Source organism: Tursiops truncatus, chromosome 5 (genome assembly GCF_011762595.2).
Source record: "Tursiops truncatus isolate mTurTru1 chromosome 5, mTurTru1.mat.Y, whole genome shotgun sequence".
Taxonomy (NCBI): Eukaryota; Metazoa; Chordata; class Mammalia; order Artiodactyla; family Delphinidae; genus Tursiops; species Tursiops truncatus.
Genome location: NC_047038.1, coordinates 85,745,256 through 85,762,553, shown reverse-complemented (window position 1 = coordinate 85,762,553; position 17,298 = coordinate 85,745,256). Strand labels below are relative to the sequence as shown.

The window sequence follows — 17,298 nt, the reverse complement described above, 5'->3', positions numbered from 1 at the left end:
TGATGGCTGCTTTAAAATCTTTGTCAGATAACTCCAACATCTGTGTCATCTCTGTGTCAGTGTCTATTGATTGCCTTTTCTCACTCAAGTCAAAATATTCCTGGTTCTTGGTATTGAGTGATTTTCAGATATATCCTGGACATTTTGGGTATTATGTTATGAGTCTCTGTATCTTCTGTTTTAACAGGGTTCCTCTGACATGACACCAAAGGGGGTAGGGAAGTGCTATCTTAGTCCCACTCATTGTCCTCTGACACCAGGGTGGTGAATAATGCTTTGTTACTGCTGGATGGAGGTGGAATTTCAGGCTCTTCACTAGGCGTGGGTTTTTTTGGTTGTTGTTTTTTTGTTTTTGTTTTTTTTTAAAGGTTAGGGAAACTTATTAAATATAGTTTTCTTTAAATATTTTCTTTTTCCCATCCTCACCAACTTGTTGGATGAATAGAAAACCCCCCACCCCTTCCACTGAGGGGATTCCACATGTAAAGCCTGAGATAGTGAGGATGAAGTATCAATACAAAAATACCACTCTGGATGGGGGCATCTTGTTACTGCTCCCCTTGTGGTCTCCACTGACCTCATGGGGTAGTGGCCTCATCACTGCTTGGCTCTCCACTAGGCCTCTTCTGACATCACCCTACTGGGAGAGAAAGTTATGCCTCCTTACCATTGGGCAGTAGTCCATGCTCCCCAGCTGGTCACCACAGAGGAGGTAGAGGAGGGCTTCATCATCACCTGGCAGGGATGAAAGAGTGGCTCCCCACTCAGACTTCTCTGACATAAGTCTGATGGGGGATTGGGCCTCATTAGATCCTGGTAAGGCTGGAAGTCTAGGCTCCCCAATTGGCCTTTCCTTATGCGGGTTGGAATGGGGCCACAGTTTTTTCTGTTATAGGCTGGAGTGTGTACTCATCACCCAGCTTCAACATTATCAACCCATGGTCGATCTTAGTTCATTCCTATATATTTTAACCCCCCAACCTTCTTCTCCCCATCCTAAACTCTAGATCTATTTTGAAGTAAATCACAGATGTATATGATTTCACTTGAAAATATGTCACCTATTCTACAATGCCATTTTGATAATAGTATTAGATGTGAATGTCTCATAAATTTGGGGAATTAAAGAGGAGAAACCAAGTTTAGCCTTGTGATTATAATATCCTGCTTTTCTATTTCAGGGGGGACCTGGCACTCATTTTCCCCCCTCTTTTATGTCTACTCTCCACAATTTTTGCCACTTTACTGCCTCCATGTATTTTTTTTTTTTTTTTTTTTTTGCGGTACGCGGCCTCTCACTGTTGTGGCCTCTCCCATTGCGGAGCACAGGCCCGGACGCGCAGGCTCAGTGGCCATGGCTCACAGGCCTAGCTGTTCTGTGGCACGAACCTGTGTCCCCTGAATTGGCAGGCGGACTCTCAACCACTGCGCCACCAGGGAAGCCCCTTCCTTGTATTTTAATATCTCAAAAATCATTAATAACTTTATATGCAAAAACCTTTACTTGGGTGTCCTACTCCTTCCCATCTCAGTGGCATGTGGCTACCTCCTCTTAAAATATGATCTTTCTTTGGGTTCTATGATCCTGAAATATGGTGATTTTCCCCTCCCTCCTTCTCTAACAACTCATTCCTGGTTCCTTATTTTGGTTTCTCTTTCTCTTCCTCTCTCCCTCCCTCTAAGCCTGGCTGTTCCTCAACACTCATTTTTTTTCCTCTCTATATACTCACTCAAAGAAATTATCTTTTCTTTAAGTCAGCTGTCACTTTAATGACTTCCAAATCTACATCTTCAAAATTAACCTCTTGCCCAAATTCAGTCTCACATTTTCATGTACTCCAAAACCGTTTCCATTTATATGTTTTAAGTTGTTAGTATAAGACTAAAATTTATGTAATTGCCATCTTAAACTCAACAGGCATCACGAAATGTTACCTGTTTTTTCATTTCAAGTTTCTCATTTATGTGGTTGGCTTTCATTATTCTTGGAATCTTCTTTTACTCTTAAATCTCCTTCACATGTAATCAATTAAGTCATGAAATATTTTTCCTCTTTACTATTCCTTCCAAATTTATCTCTTTGTCTTTATTCTTTCTTTAAAGACCCTACTCTATTCCTTCATTACTTCATATCTTGATCACTAACATTGGTTTCTAGTTTGGCTTCTTCTAGTTTTAAAAGTTTCTGTTGTGATATATATATATATATTCTTTTTTAAAAATTTTTTTATTGGAGTATAGTTGATTTACAATGTTGTGTTAGTTTCTGCTGTACAGCATAGTGAATCTGTTATATCAGTTATACATACACATATTCTTTTATTTTTTCTTTGGCTGTGTTGGGTCTTCCTTGTGGCAAGCTGGCTTTCTCTAGTTGCAGCGAGCAGGGGCTACTCTTCGTTGTGGTTCACGAGCTTCTCATTGTGGTGGCTTCTCTTGTTGCAGAGCTCGGGCTCTAGGCGTGCAGGCTCAGTAGTTGTGGCTCGCGGGTCCTAGAGCTCAGTAGTTGTGTTGCATGGGCTTAGTTGCTCCGCCGCGTATGGGACTTTCCCAGGCCAAGGATGGAACCTGTGTCCCCTGCATTGCCAGGCAGATTCTTAACCTCTGTGCCACCAGGGAAGTCCCATACACATATTCTTGAATAAACTTCCTGTTATGTTTCTCACTAAACCACTCACTAAAAATAACTGAATTTATGGTAAAAATAGGGTTAGATACAGACCAACAGACCTCTCAAAGGCTATGCAACTTTGTAACCAGATAATTAACATCAACAACAACAAAAATAATTGTACCTTGAAAAATAACTTAGACAATGTAGGTAGACAGAATGCCCAGGGTGGCTGGTGGCTGACTTAAGGGAAGTTAAAAATGCACAGAAACAATAGAGTAGAAATAACTGACTTGCTGAGGCTGAGACAATGCACATGGGAGTATAGCTCTGGGCAGAGGAGGAACTCCGACCTGCCAGGACCCAAGAATTAAGCAAGCCTGGGCTGTGCCACTCTGGGCAGGGAGAGGGCTTCCTCGGCACAGACACTCTTAACATTTTCTTAAAATACAGCCTCAAAGGCTTCCGCCTGTGCAATAGCTGAGCTGAGGCCTTTTCTTCTGAAGATTGCAATTCTACTCCCATTATTCTGGCTCCACTGCCTAAGACAAAAACACATATAAGCCATGAAAACTTCCACCTTATCCTGATATAACTCCCCTATTCACCAATCGCATGTGAGCTAACTAATGTTAACAGAACCCACTATATCTTTCTCTATTTGATACTTGCTGGCATTAACTTAGTTTTCAGCTTGTAATGCTGTTAGACTCACTGCTTTCTTTTTTTCCTTAATTACCTTATTCTCAGACTCATTCACTCCTGTCTCTTAAACAAATTTAAGCTTTGTTGTCTCTGGCATCTTCTATTTCTTTTTCCTAATCTGCTATGTCTTCACATATGCCTGGGTTTCAATTATCAAAATGATTTGTTATCAAATAGCTTCATATAATACATTTAATTTCTATAAGCAGATTGTACACTGCTTGAGAGGAGGGCTCATGTGTTTATACTCTTTTTACATCTCCTACCACATATGAGAGTATAAGTAAATACTTATTGGTTAATTGATTTAAAAATTACAAACACATTATTTCTAATTGAGTTATTATTACTATTAGTTAAAATTTTTATGTGGACAAAAGAAAATTCACAAGGAAGTTAGTATAATGTAAGGGGAAAGAAAGCATAGGCTTCTGAGTTAGATCACTCTGGATATTGAGTAGCGTGTGATATCAGGAAAATTGCTTAACTTCTGTTGGCTTCAGTTTCTTCACTGCTAAAATGGAGAAAATGAAACCTAACTCCATGTTTTGTTGCCAGAATTACATGGGTTAATGAAATAATATATTAATTAATAGTTTCATATAGTGCCGAACACTTAATTGGTGGTCAGTAACTAGAGACCCCAGGATTTTTCGGGAAGATCAGTCAGCACCTTGTTTTTATGACCTGTATAAAAAAACAGCCCACTGGCTGTTTTTCACAAAGCACAAACAATTGGAATTTGTGGTTATATATATTTACTAAGTTCTGTTTTGTGCCAGGCTCTATGCTGAGCACATTGCATACACTGTCTTGCATAATCTTCAAAATTATCATTGAAGGTAGGTATTATTAGGAGCATTACAAATAAGCAAATTAAAGGTCTTAGCCAGCTTCGAAGGGCCAGACTTGAGATTTAAACTCAGGTGTCTGACCCTAATGTCTGCATTCTTTATCAGTAATAAATTCTTCACCCTTCTTTTGGGAGCTGTGTCAAACTGATAAAGAGTATGGGCAGTTATTTTGTCAGATGTATCAGACTAGTACTGTCCTGCCAAGAGGTGGAGTCTTTAATCTCTGTGTACTGAACCCTGAGTCTAAGCTGTTCTCCAGGTAGGGGAGTGCCTCCTTTATGTGAATTACTGGCATAGATAAAAAGCATTGCTTCTCATTTGAGCACACTGAAGATTTTTGAAAACCCTCCCTTTCATTAAACTCATGTTAAAAAACAGCACATTTCTCTGTGAAAAACTGAAATACTAATTACCAATCTCTCCCCTCCTTTAGGGTGACTCCGGAGGACCACTGGTTAGTCCAGATGCTAGAGATATCTGGTACCTCGCTGGAATAGTGAGCTGGGGAGACGACTGTGGGCATCCCAATAAACCCGGTGTTTATGCTAGAGTGACTGCCTTCCGGGACTGGATCGCTTCCAAAACTGGTGTCTGAGAGAGAACAACCTAGAAGAATGGAACACATTTTTGTGTAGAGGCCGTTCTTAGAGATATAGAATTGCAGAAGTCATGCAGATCACCTGGATGTGACTGATCGAACTAAACTATCTGCTATTTCCTTCCTAGCTCTGCTTCACTTAGCATCCTGCTTCTGCCAGATGGATTCTGTCCCAACTTGCAGTCACTTGTTTTCTATCATCAAATTTTGGCTTGTTGACATAAATTTCTCATGCATACATACAATCTGAAGTGATCCCCTCCTTCATTTCCCCAGTTTCTCTCATCTCGGTAAATTTCCACTTTCAAGGTGCAGGACAAAGAGTAAAAGGAAGTATGAAAAGGAAAGAGCTACATTTTTATGTACAGGAAAGTATTAGGTGTTTTTTTTCTTAATGAAATGAGGAAAGTGATCTTAATCATTATGAAAGCTCAAGCACACAGACAGCGGAATACCAAACACTTCATGACGGCAAAAGAATGGGAACTAAAGTTAAGGAAACAAAGAGAAACCGAAATACAACTTTATTTTCATTTCCAGCAAACAAGAGATAAGTGTGGGGAAGATTCTGTTTTCTTGTGGCCTATAATAATTATACAAACTATATAATGTACTTATTCTAAGTTAAAGCAAATAATATTTATTTAACATTGCACTACTGAGAATGTCAATATATAATAATAAAAAATAAATATCATCAATTTGCTTGATATTATAATATAATAATTCAAGAGGAAGGGGAAGATGGGGAAAATGTCACCAATCAATTTATTGCAAATTCTTTTAAAGTCTGAGGCTAGAATGAAAATTCACTTAAGAACAACCAGCATACCTTATGTGGTAAGATTTTTGTATGGTTGGATAGGAGGAAATAAAAACAGAATCAGTACAAACTACTGAATGAAATGGAATTATCACCAAGTGCTTGTGTATTTGTATTTAAAGCTTTTCCAAACTGCAAGGCCTTGAAGGGGAATAAGGTCCAGGTGTTAGTGTGTAGCTGTAGTTGTGCAAATGAAGCTAGAGGTCAGACCTCTATTTTGAAATGACTGCAGATTCCCCTTCTTACCACTCCCTCCCCCTCCTCCACATTTCCAGTCAGTGCTTGGACCATGGGCCTCTTAGACTCTTCTGGGCTCAGGGGGAAGACATCATCGCGAAAGCTGCCTCCTGCTACCTCTAGCATGACACTGAATTTCTCACTGCCTAGATATAAAGTTGATGAGAAAAAGCCTAATATCAACCACCTTCATAATTTCAGCTCTGGTAAATTATTACTGAGTTGTTAGATACACAACATTCAAGTGATCTAGGCACTGTGAAGTTAGGATCGGTGCCATGGCGTACAGGCCTGTTGGTGGTGAGATTTCACGGAATCTTTCCATTACCCTTTCCTCATTGTGTATAGCTACTCGTGTGAGTTCTGTATTGTACCGTAACCACTTTGAAAGAAACATTAGTAGAAAAAGATTGATTTTTATCAACCTAAATAATGCTGGTATATGAACTGATAAAATTTAGGGACTTGGCTAAAATAAGGTAGGAAATATGATATGAACTGACAGCATTAAATATTTTGCAAAAACATATTTCATTTAATGAACTCTTTTGAAAAAAATTGAGGAAAATGTTGAATTTTAAACAAAGACTTAAGTACATTTCAAACTTAATTTCTCTCAGTGTTCTGTTAAAAAGTGGTTCCCCTTGTTTGAGTATGTTTTGCAGTTGGGCCTCTAGGTAGCACACAGGTAGATCCAGGGAAGCAAGCCCTTGGGATGTTCAAGTAATAATGAAAACTGTAGTAAAACCGAAAGAATACAATTCATCTTTGCGAAGGCATTTAAAGATGAATCCATATAAATTGACACCATGAGTAGTATATTCCAGATTTCTGGACGTGACTTTCCAAATTAAAATAAATTTTATAATGTGATAATGAGGAATTTCTTTGGCAAACAAACTTGAAGAGATTTAAATTAAGGAGAAATTTTAGAAGCTTAATTTCACAATGGCATCATATTTCTCAGAGAAATATTTCTGATATTTTTTTTTACAAAAGATTTGAGAAATAGAGGTTAGGCCACAGTGAAAATATGAGCAATAGTTCAAATTTTATGTGCACAGAGAAATAGATAATACTGTATCATATTTTTAAAATAACTTTCTTTGAAAGATAACTTATAAAGGGTTTCAGCATTCCTGGACATGTCTGTTTTAACCATCTCGTTGGAAAAAGTTAAGAAGTCATGACTGAAATAATACTTATTAACTGTGCAAGAGGGCAGGCCATTTCTCAGCGACATCTTTTATCTCTCTTCCCACAGTACCTAATAAAGTGCTCTGTATATAATAGTCTTTCAATAAGTGTTGTTGAACTGACCTTTTATTTTTGTATTATGCAGAAAATATAGCTTTGTTATTATTTACACATTGATTTAACACATTTTTGACCGGAGACATATTACGGCCACAGGCGTTAGTTTCTGCAAAAATCCCCCGGTTAATAATGTGTTAAGAAGTAATCCCAGATTTTACATTGTGTGACTTAATCCAGTTATTTATACACACTAAGCCTCAGTATACTCACTTATAAAACAGGGATAATAATATTTACCTCAAACACCATTGTAGAGATCAAAATGAGATATTTCGAAGTGCTTAGCAAAGTTCTTGGAACATAGTAGGTGCTCAAGAAACAGTGTTATTATAACTGTTGCTGTAACTACGGTCTTATTTTATACAATTGCTACTTGATCACAATAGCTTGAATAAGTATTTTCAAAATGAAGAGATGAGCAGGTCAACAGAATGCACTGACTTCTTGTTTAATTTTAATTCTACAAAAGAAGTTTTATTAGGATCATTCCAAAAGAGATTGTCAAGTTGTTCTCTGTTATTCTAATTTTTCATTTCAACTTTTAAAAATGATAAACCTTATTAACCATAGAGTTACTGGATTACATGAAGATCTACAGTCTAATTCAAACGATGCCTCCTCCATGAAGCCTTCCTTGACTCCCTCAAGTGGAGATAACATTCTTTTTTCTGAAATTTCTTACCACTTAAAAATAACATTTTTATTTTCAGATAATCATAGACTCACACAGAGTTGTAAAATGTAATACAGAGAGATCCCGTGTATCCTTTATCCAGTTTCTGGCAAAGGTAACATCTTGCTTAGCTATAGTACAATATCACAACCAGGAAGTTGACATTGAGACAATCTATTAACCTTTTGACATTTTATGTTTTTAAAACATGCAGTTATTTGCATGTGTGTGTGTATTTAGTTCCATGTTGTTTTTTATCTCATGTATGGATTTGTGGGCCACCACCACAGTCAAAATGCAGAATAGTTTGATCACAAGGACCCCTCACGCTACCCATGGCCATCTGGCTCCATCCCTACCCCTGTTCCCAGTCTTTAACCCCTGGCAAACATTAATCTGTTCTCCATCTGTATAATTTTGTCATTTCAAGAATCGTATATAAATGGAATCATACGATATGTAAACTTTGGAGGTTGGCTTCTTCACTCAGCATAATTCCCTTGAGATCAATCCAAGTTGTGCGTGCCACACACACACAATAATTCATTCTTATTTTATTGCTGTGTAGTATTCCACAGTATGGAAGCACTGCAGTTTGTTTAACCATTCATACATTGAAGGGCATTCAAGTTGTTTATAGTTTTTGGCTACTATGAATAAAGTTACTATAACATTTGTATGTGGGTGTGTAGGTTTTTGTGTGAACCTAATTTTCATTGTATCTTCCCATTTTTTTCTCAATCTTATATAAAGTACTATGCAAACACACATCGATTGTCAACCCTAACCTCCTTTGGTGTACAAATTTTACATTTACCACTGTTCCTGGTGCATCATCCTATGTACTTACACACTTAGAAACTTTGCAGGACCAATTATATGTTCAAATACAATAAGACTATATCTTAATAATAGTGTTATTATCTTAATATCTTTTCATGTAAAAATAGGGAATTTAATAATTAAATTCTGTGACGTTCAAGAAATTCACAAAACATTTTCAAAGAAACAACTTTCAGCAGAAAGCCAGTGCAGCAATAATGTTTTTTAACTCTAGAATATTTCTCTTGTTAGTTCTAGCACTCTGGTGGTGTAAATTAACAAACATTACTGATGTTCAGGTTTCTTCCTGCAAAATGAAGCCGCCATACCCTGGATTGGGTGACTAATAAACAACAGAAATGTGTTTCTTGCAGTTCTGGAGGTTGAGAAGCCCAAGATCAAGGTGCCAGTTATAAGACAAATAAGTACTAGAGATTTAATGTACAATATTATTAATATAATTAACACTAAAAAGTAATTTTATATTTAAAAATAAATATGAGGACAGTATTAAATAAATTGCACTCAGGGTGCCATTAAAAATGGATTTTTTAAAAATCTAAACAGACATTACTCCAAAGAAGACATACAGATGGCCAAGAGGCACATGAAAAGATGCTCAACATCGCTAATTATTAGAGAAATGCAAATCAAAACTACAATGAGATACCACTTCACACCAGTCAGAATGGCCATCATCAAAAAGTCTACAAACAATAAATGCTGGAGAGGGTGTGGAGAAAAGGGAACCCTCTTACACTGTTGTGGGAATGTAAATTAGTAGAGCTACTATGGAGAACAGTAGGGAGGTTACTTAAAAAACTAAAAATAGAGCTACCATATGATCTAACAATCCCACTCCTGGGCATATATCCAGAGAAAACTATGGTTCAAAAGGATACATGCACCCCAATATTCATTGCAGTGCTGTTTACAATAGCCAAAACATGGAAGCAACCTAAATGTCCATTGACAGATGAATGGATAAAGAAGATGTGGGACATATACACAATGGAATATTACTAACCCATTAAAAATAATGAAATAATGTCATTTGCAGCAGTATGGATGGACCTGGAGATTATCATACTAAGTGAAGTAAGTCAGACAGAGAAAGACAAATATTATATGATATTGCTTGTATGTGGAATAAAAAAATGATACAAATGAACTTATTTACAAAACAGAAGCAAACTCACAGACTTAGAAAAAACAAACATGGTTACTAAAAGGGAAAGGTGGGGAGGAGGGATAAATTGGGAGTTTGGGATTGTGTGAATACACACTACTATATTTAAGATAGTTAACAATCAAGAGCCTGCTCTATGGCACAGGGAACTCAGTATTCTGTAATAACCTAAATGGGAAAAGAATTTGAAAAAGAATAGATATATGTATAACTGAATCACTTTGCTGTATGCCTGAAACTAACACAACATTGTAAATCAACTGTAGTCCAATATAAAATAAAATTTTTTTTAAATGTACTTTTTTAGGTCCGCTCTGCAGCAGGCCCAGTGAGGCCCCCCGGAATTCGGGGCAGCCGGGAACTCGGCCTCCGCCCTCGCGGCCCTCTCGCCGGGGAGACCCAGGACGGCAACGCCGAGCCCTACCCTGGAAGTGCTCACAGCCCGGCGCCTGGACTGGGGACTTGCTGCATTTTGGCGTAAATTGCAATTGATTAGGGATCGTTTCTCAGACTCAAGTTAGAAGTGAGAGTTCAGATAAGTGAGGCCGCCACTGCTGCTTTGAACACCTCAGAAGGGGAGAATGCATTTATCAGGAGTGAAAAAGAAGAGCTTGCTAGGAGTCAAAGAAAAGAATAAAAAGTCCAGCACTAGGGCTCCTTCTCCTACCAAATGCAAAGACCGCTCTGATAAGCAGTCCAAGGATCGCTCTAAAGATAAGGGGGCCACCAAGGAGTCGAGCGAGAAGGATCGTGGCAGGGATAAAACTCGAAAGAGGCGCAGCACTTCCAGTGGTAGCAGCAGCACCAGGTTTCGGTCCAGCTCGACTTCCAGCTCGGGCTCCAGCACCAGCACAGGCTCCAGCAGCGGCTCCAGCTCATCTTCAGCATCGAGCCGCTCAGGAAGTTCCAGCTCATCCCGCAGCTCCAGCTCCGGCAGCTCCCCTGGCTCTCCGAGTCCTTCTCGGCGCAGGCAGGACAAGAGGCGGGTTCCCGCTCCAAATCCAAACCACCCAAAAGAGATGAAAAGGAAAGGAAAAGGCAGAGCCCTTTGCCTAAACCTACCAAAGTGCACATTGGAAGGCTCACCAGGAATGTGACCAAGGATCACATCATGGAGATATTCTCCACCTATGGGAAAATTAAAATGATTGACGTGCCTGTAGAAAGGATGCACCCGCATCTGTCTAAAGGCTACGCATATGTGTAGTTTGAGAATCCAGATGAGGCAGAGAAGGCGCTGAAGCACATGGACATGGACGGAGGACACATCGATGGCCAGGAGATCACTGCCACGGCTGTGCTGGCCCCCTGGCCTCGGCCAACCCCCTCCCCCAGCCCCCCGGCGATTCAACCCTCCCAGGATAATGCTGCCACCGCCTCCCATGTGGCGCAGGTCACCCCCACGGATGAGGAGAAGGTCGCGTTCCCCTCGGCTCAGGTCCCCTGGCCGCCGCAGTCACAGGAGCCGCTCCAGCTTCAACTCCTCCCGATACGCAGGGCCACCGAAGCTCTGCCCTGTGACTTGTATCGCATCCAACTCACTTCTGTCATTTTTTTAGTCGAAGGAGGATCGGTAGGAAAGAAATTCCTCACTCAGGGGCAGGCTTCGAAGGTGAAGGCAGTAATTGCCCTGGCGGCAGAGTTCCGGCTGCAGGAGTGTTGTTCGTTTGGGGTCGTGCTTATAAAGATGCCCTCCAGTTTTCTGGCTAGAAATCTTCAACATTTCTAGTTCCTGAGAGTCAGTTTAGTGGCAAAGCCAGCAGGGATGAGCCGGGGGCTCCAGGAGGTGGTACAGCCCCAGACTGGGAGCACGTTTTCCAGTTCCACAGGTGACCTGGGGCCGATCTGGTGGCCTGCTCGTGCCCTAACCTGTTGACCTGCAGGGTCCCACAGGAAAGGGTGTGCTTTTATGCAACTGCCGTTCCTGTGAGCCTGGTCCTGCTCTCCTGCTTGAGTCCTCTTCTGACCTCTAGGGCCAAATACCCAAAATGGTTCTTTCCATGTGTACTCATGTGCGTGCACACACAACACACACACACACACACACACACGTCTCCCTTTCTCTCTGAAACTGGTAAGCTGAGAGCCATCTCTGTCGGGTCATCACAGAAGCCCCCCGTTGTGTTGGTATTCATGGTGGTCGTGCAGGTTACCTTGGCAACGTGTACATTGTTTTTTGGCTTTTATTGTACAGTCAGTACTATATATGTAGGTAGAATTCTAGATGGTGCTACTAATCTGCAAATCAGAATTTCAGCCAGGAAAGAAGACTTACTGGTCCAGGTGGAATAATTCTGAGGGGAAAATTAGAATATCTATACTTAAAAACTATGATAAAAGAATTCAATTGCTCTTTGTGATTGCATTCTTAAAAATACTCAGGTGAAGTAGTATAAAATATTAGTATTTTCAGGACACTAAAAATATTTTGCAAACCATAAGAAAATATGTAGTATCTACAACTTCAGTAGTTCTTTCCCCAGTAATTTGGAAAGTATTTGCTAAGGATAAATTTGTAATGTTTAATTATACGAACAAAATCACATTTATCACATAAATATATTTATAGTTATAAAGATTTTACAATAGCCAGGACATGGAAACAACCTAAATGTCCAATGACAGATGAATGGATAAAGAAGATGTGGTACATATATACAATGAAATATTACTCAGCCATAAAATGGAATGAAATTGGGTCATTTGTAGAGATGTGGATGGATCTAGAGTCTGTCATACAGAGTGAAGTAAGCCAGAAAGAGAAAAACAAGTATAGTATATTAACGCATATATGTGGAATCTAGAAAAATGGTACAGATGAACCTATTTGCAGGGCAGGAATAGAGATGTAGACATAGAGAATGGACATGTGGACACAGTGGGGTAAGGGGAGGGTGGCGCGAATTGGGAGATTAGGATTGACATATATACACTACCATGTGTAAAATAGTTACCTAGTGGGAACATGCTATAAAGCACAGGAAGCTCAGCTCGGTGCTCTGTGACAACCTAGGTGGGTGGGATGGGGGGACCAAGGAGGTCCAAGAGGGAGGGGATATAGGTATATATACAGCTGATTCACTTCACTGTACAGCAGAAACTAACACAACATTGTAAAGCAATTATACTCCAACTAAAAAAAAAAATTTGAGAGTAGGGGTTTTAAATACCAGCAGTATATTTAAAATTTTACACATTTAGCTATGTAAATAATGGGTACTCATTTTCTTCTTATGAAAACTCCATCTGAAAATGGAGTGCACTGAAATGTGTAACTCTTGACAAGTTTTCTTGGAAAAAGTCATTTAGTTATTATAATAACAATATTCACATATGTTTCAGGTATATTAAATTTCTTATCACATCTAACCTCTTTAGATCGCAGATGCATTCTTTTCTGCATCTTTCATATCTACCTTCACAGCACCTTGCAAGGTGCTCGGCAGTGTAGTAAGTTTTCAGTACATATTGTTGACAGGCTCTTTATTTTGCTTTCATACAGAAATAATTTCCTTTTGAATAGCTTACATATTAATTTTTCAGAAATTTTGCTGTGAAATATAACACAGAAACGAACACAGGAAACAAAGGTACAGATCAATACATTGTCACAGAGTGAATAGCCATGTAATTACCACGTAGTCAAGAAATAGTACACTGTCAGCATCCCAGAAAACAGTAACCTAGACTTCTAACTCTATACTCTACATCTAATTGTGTTTGAATATTACAGAAATGAAATCATAAGGTATATATTATTTTGTAACTTTTCATTTGTGAGAATTATCTATGTTTCTGCACGCATCTGAAGTTCTTTTACTTAAAATGCTGTGGAATGTTTTATTATGTAAAAATACCACAAGGTATGGTATTTTGTGGTAATACTTTTTTTTCATTGTGTGAAAACTTTGCTGTCTTCACAATCATTAAGACTATTTCCTAAATTATCTTCTAAAACTTTATTATTTTTCCTTTTACATTAAGATCTATGATCCTCCTATAGTAGAATGCCATGAAGGGACCAAGTATCATTATTGTTTTTCATAGAGATATCCAATTCAGTCATTGGGCATATACTTTCATTTAGCAAATTGCCTTTCAGGAACCCAACTCAAAGCATGTTGGGTTTATCAACCACCCTTACCCAGTGTGGGCCCTGGATTCCAATTTTTTATGCTGTTGCCCTGATATTGTCAGATGCCTTACTCAGCTTTAGCATACTTTTCAGAAATAGCAGCTCCAAATGGCAGGCTAGCCCAACTTCTTTGAGTTTATCTTCGCCGAGATCTTGGCCCTGAAATTTTTATCTTGTTATCTCTATGACCTCGTCAACAGAATTTCTAACTATTTATTTTACCCATCTTTCCTACTATAATTATCAGAAGTGTTGGACTGAATTCCTTAGTCCATCATTACAGGAAATGCCAGACCCATGTATTTTTTTTAAAGTGTTTATTGAATTTGTTTGCTTCTGTTTTATGTTTTGTTTTTTTGGCCCCGAGGCATGTGGGATCTTAGCTCCCCGACCAGGTCTCGAACCCGCACTCCCTGCATTGGAAGGCGAAGTCTTAACTACTGGACCGTCAGGGAAGTCCCAGACCCATGTATTTTAAAAAAAATTTTATTGGAGTATAGTTGATTTACAATGTTGTGTTAGTTTCAGGTGTACAGCAAAGTGAATCAGTTATACATATATCCACTCTTTCTTAGATTATTTTCCCATATAGGTCATTACAGAGTATTGAGTAGAGTTCCCTGTGCTGTACACTAGGTCCTTATTAGTTATGTATTTTATATATAGTAGTATGTACATGTTAGTCTCAATCTCCCAATTTATTCCTCATCCCCCTTCACCCATAGTAACCATAAATTTGGTTTCTACTTCTGTGACTCCATTTCTGTTTTGTAAATAAGTTCATTTGTTCCATTTTTTTTTAAGATTCCACATATAAGTGATATCATATGATATTTCTTTCTCTGTCTGATTTACTTCACTCAGTATTACAATCTCTAGGTTCATCCATGTTGCAGCAAATGGCATTATTTTGTTTTTTTATGGCTGAGTAATATTCCATTATATCTATGTACCACATCTTCTTTATCTATTCCTCTGTCAATGGACATTTAGGTTGCTTCCATGTCAGTCCCATATATTTTTAAAAAATTAATCTTGATTTCACTACTCACTATCTGGGTGATCTTTGACAAGTAACAAACTCCTTGAAGTTCAATTTCCTCATTTGTAAAATGGGAGTGGCAAAATTTATCTCATAGAATTGTTGAAAAAATTAATATGAAAGGTATATAGAAGCTTGGAAGATGCAATATAAGACTGATAGTATACCTTCAATGAATGGCAGCTATTATCTTTGTCATATTAGTGATGATAATAATTATTAAGATGATGATGAAAACAGTAAGAGTTCTAAGTACCTCTGTCTACCACATTGCCCTATTCTCCTAATCTAAAAGTGGTATAAAGTTAATCTCACAACAATTATTTTAAGTGAATCAATATAGTCTTCAAGTAATGATTGCTTCCAGTTTTTAGATTTGCTCAAGACATACTTTTAATAATTTATCCTTGATTTTTTTTTTTACCCAGAATTTTGTCAAACTCAGTGGCAAATGATTTTCAATAACAACTTTTCTCTTTGAGAAGACCTAGAGGGGTGGGATAGGGAGGGTGGGAGGGAGGCTCAAGAGGGAGGGGATATGGGGATATATGTATGCATATGGCTGATTCACTTTGTTGTACAACAGAAACTAACACAGTATTGTGAAGCAATTATACTCCAATAAAAAAATAAACTGTGTTATCTCCACTCTTGTATTCCTCTCATCTTATGATTCATCAAAATTTCATAAACATTAGCTATAATGCTGCACACAGTTTCATTTGTAAGTACTCTTAGTACCTAGGAATGTAATTCATCTTACAAAAGACTGAAACCTATTGAACAGCAGCTTGGTCTCTTACAGTCTTTTTATTAATGTTAGACTTCAGTTCACTATGTTACAAGGGTTGGCAAGGAAAGTCAATATTCTTTCAACTTTCCTTAGTCTGAACAGAGTATATAATGAAGTTATAGTTTTAGCAAAAAAAATTACCAATGCACAAGAAACGGTGTTTTAATCTAGAGGATTTATAGGAAGTGGGCGGGCACTCAAGTATCAGAATATTTGAATTTGATACATATACATCACTTTTTAACTTTTTAAAAAATTTTTGGCCATGCTTCAGGGCATGTGGGATCTTAGCTCCCTGACCAGGGATTGAACCCACGCCCCTTGCATTGGAGGCACGGAGTCTTAACCACTGGACCACCAGGGAAGTCCTACATCACTTATTGACTAACAGACCTATTGACTAGGTTAATAGGTTACCCAGGTTACTTGAGAATATGAAGGTAGCTTCCTAGTGATGGACTCATGCATTCTATAGATAGGGAATACTGTAGCTCCCATTCTAAGTTAACTACATGACATCTTGGTCAAAAAAATACACCATGAGTTTGATAAATATGAAGTAATTCCCTAGATCTGGATCATGATCGACTATTGATAAAACTGAGCTTCTGGTTTTGCTATTTTGAGAAACAGGTTCTGTTAGAAGTATGCTTATTAAGAAACAGTGTCCTGAAAAAGGCCACTGTTACCTCACTAGATAAGCTAAACCAAATATTATTGTAAATGCAAAAGAAAATACTATAAGAGCCAAATACTATGTAGGAATAAACAAGCAATAAAGAGAAAGGAGAAGAGGTACTTGCTTCCTGTTCCAGACAATGAACCTGTAAGTGCTTATTGAGAACGTGGAATGTATGAAAAATTAGTAAAATACATAAACCCTGCACTTTAGGATCTTATCATCTTCTTGGGGAAACAAGTATGGCACAAATAGAACAATAAATAGTAATTAGTTGTTGTGAGGTATGTGCAATTTTATGACAGAAAATATTAAAATTAATGTGGACCAGAGTTATTGCAGAAGATTTGGTAGAAAGGTTTAAGGTGGCTTTGAAGGATTTTGAAAATTTTGAAAAGAAATGTATTTGGATGCAAATGTCATGATAATATTTGGGGGGAAATATAAACCCAGGAAGAGGAAGTGCTGTCATGAGATGGATAATTCCAGCTGCTACAGAGCATTTCATTAATTCTTATCCAAGTTTGTTAAGACACTGAGACTTCATAACTGAATTGAAACTGGGACATGCAGCCTATGGGAAATGTATTGGAACACATGTGCATTCTATAATATACTCATTTATGATGAGTTCAACCAGATCATTAATATATAGCATGACATATTGTGATTTTCCATTACAATTGACAGGACTTTTGTGGTTATGGGACCAAGGGGAGAAAAAGTGCATAAGTACTGAAATTTTAGGCTTTGTTCAAGATGGAAGAAAGGCTTATACTGTTTCAGCAGCAACACTGTTTATCCGTGGAAAGTTGAAGAA

The 17,298-nt window shown here is 38.2% G+C and overlaps 1 protein-coding gene and 1 pseudogene across 2 annotated transcripts in view; both read left to right on the top strand.

Moving 5' to 3' along the window:
• Positions 1-5,478, top strand: part of TMPRSS11E (transmembrane serine protease 11E) — a 50,813-nt gene extending 45,335 nt beyond the window's left edge. For both annotated transcript variants that reach the window (XM_019928087.3, XM_019928086.3), the window contains exon 10: positions 4,604-5,478. In XM_019928087.3, the coding sequence (XP_019783646.2) occupies positions 4,604-4,765 (162 nt within the window). In that variant the 3' untranslated portion in view covers positions 4,766-5,478. The remainder of the gene's footprint in view (positions 1-4,603) is intronic.
• A 151-nt stretch (positions 5,479-5,629) lies between these two features.
• LOC141278791 (uncharacterized) lies at positions 5,630-15,507 on the top strand (annotated as a pseudogene).
• Positions 15,508-17,298: the final 1,791 nt, after the last annotated feature.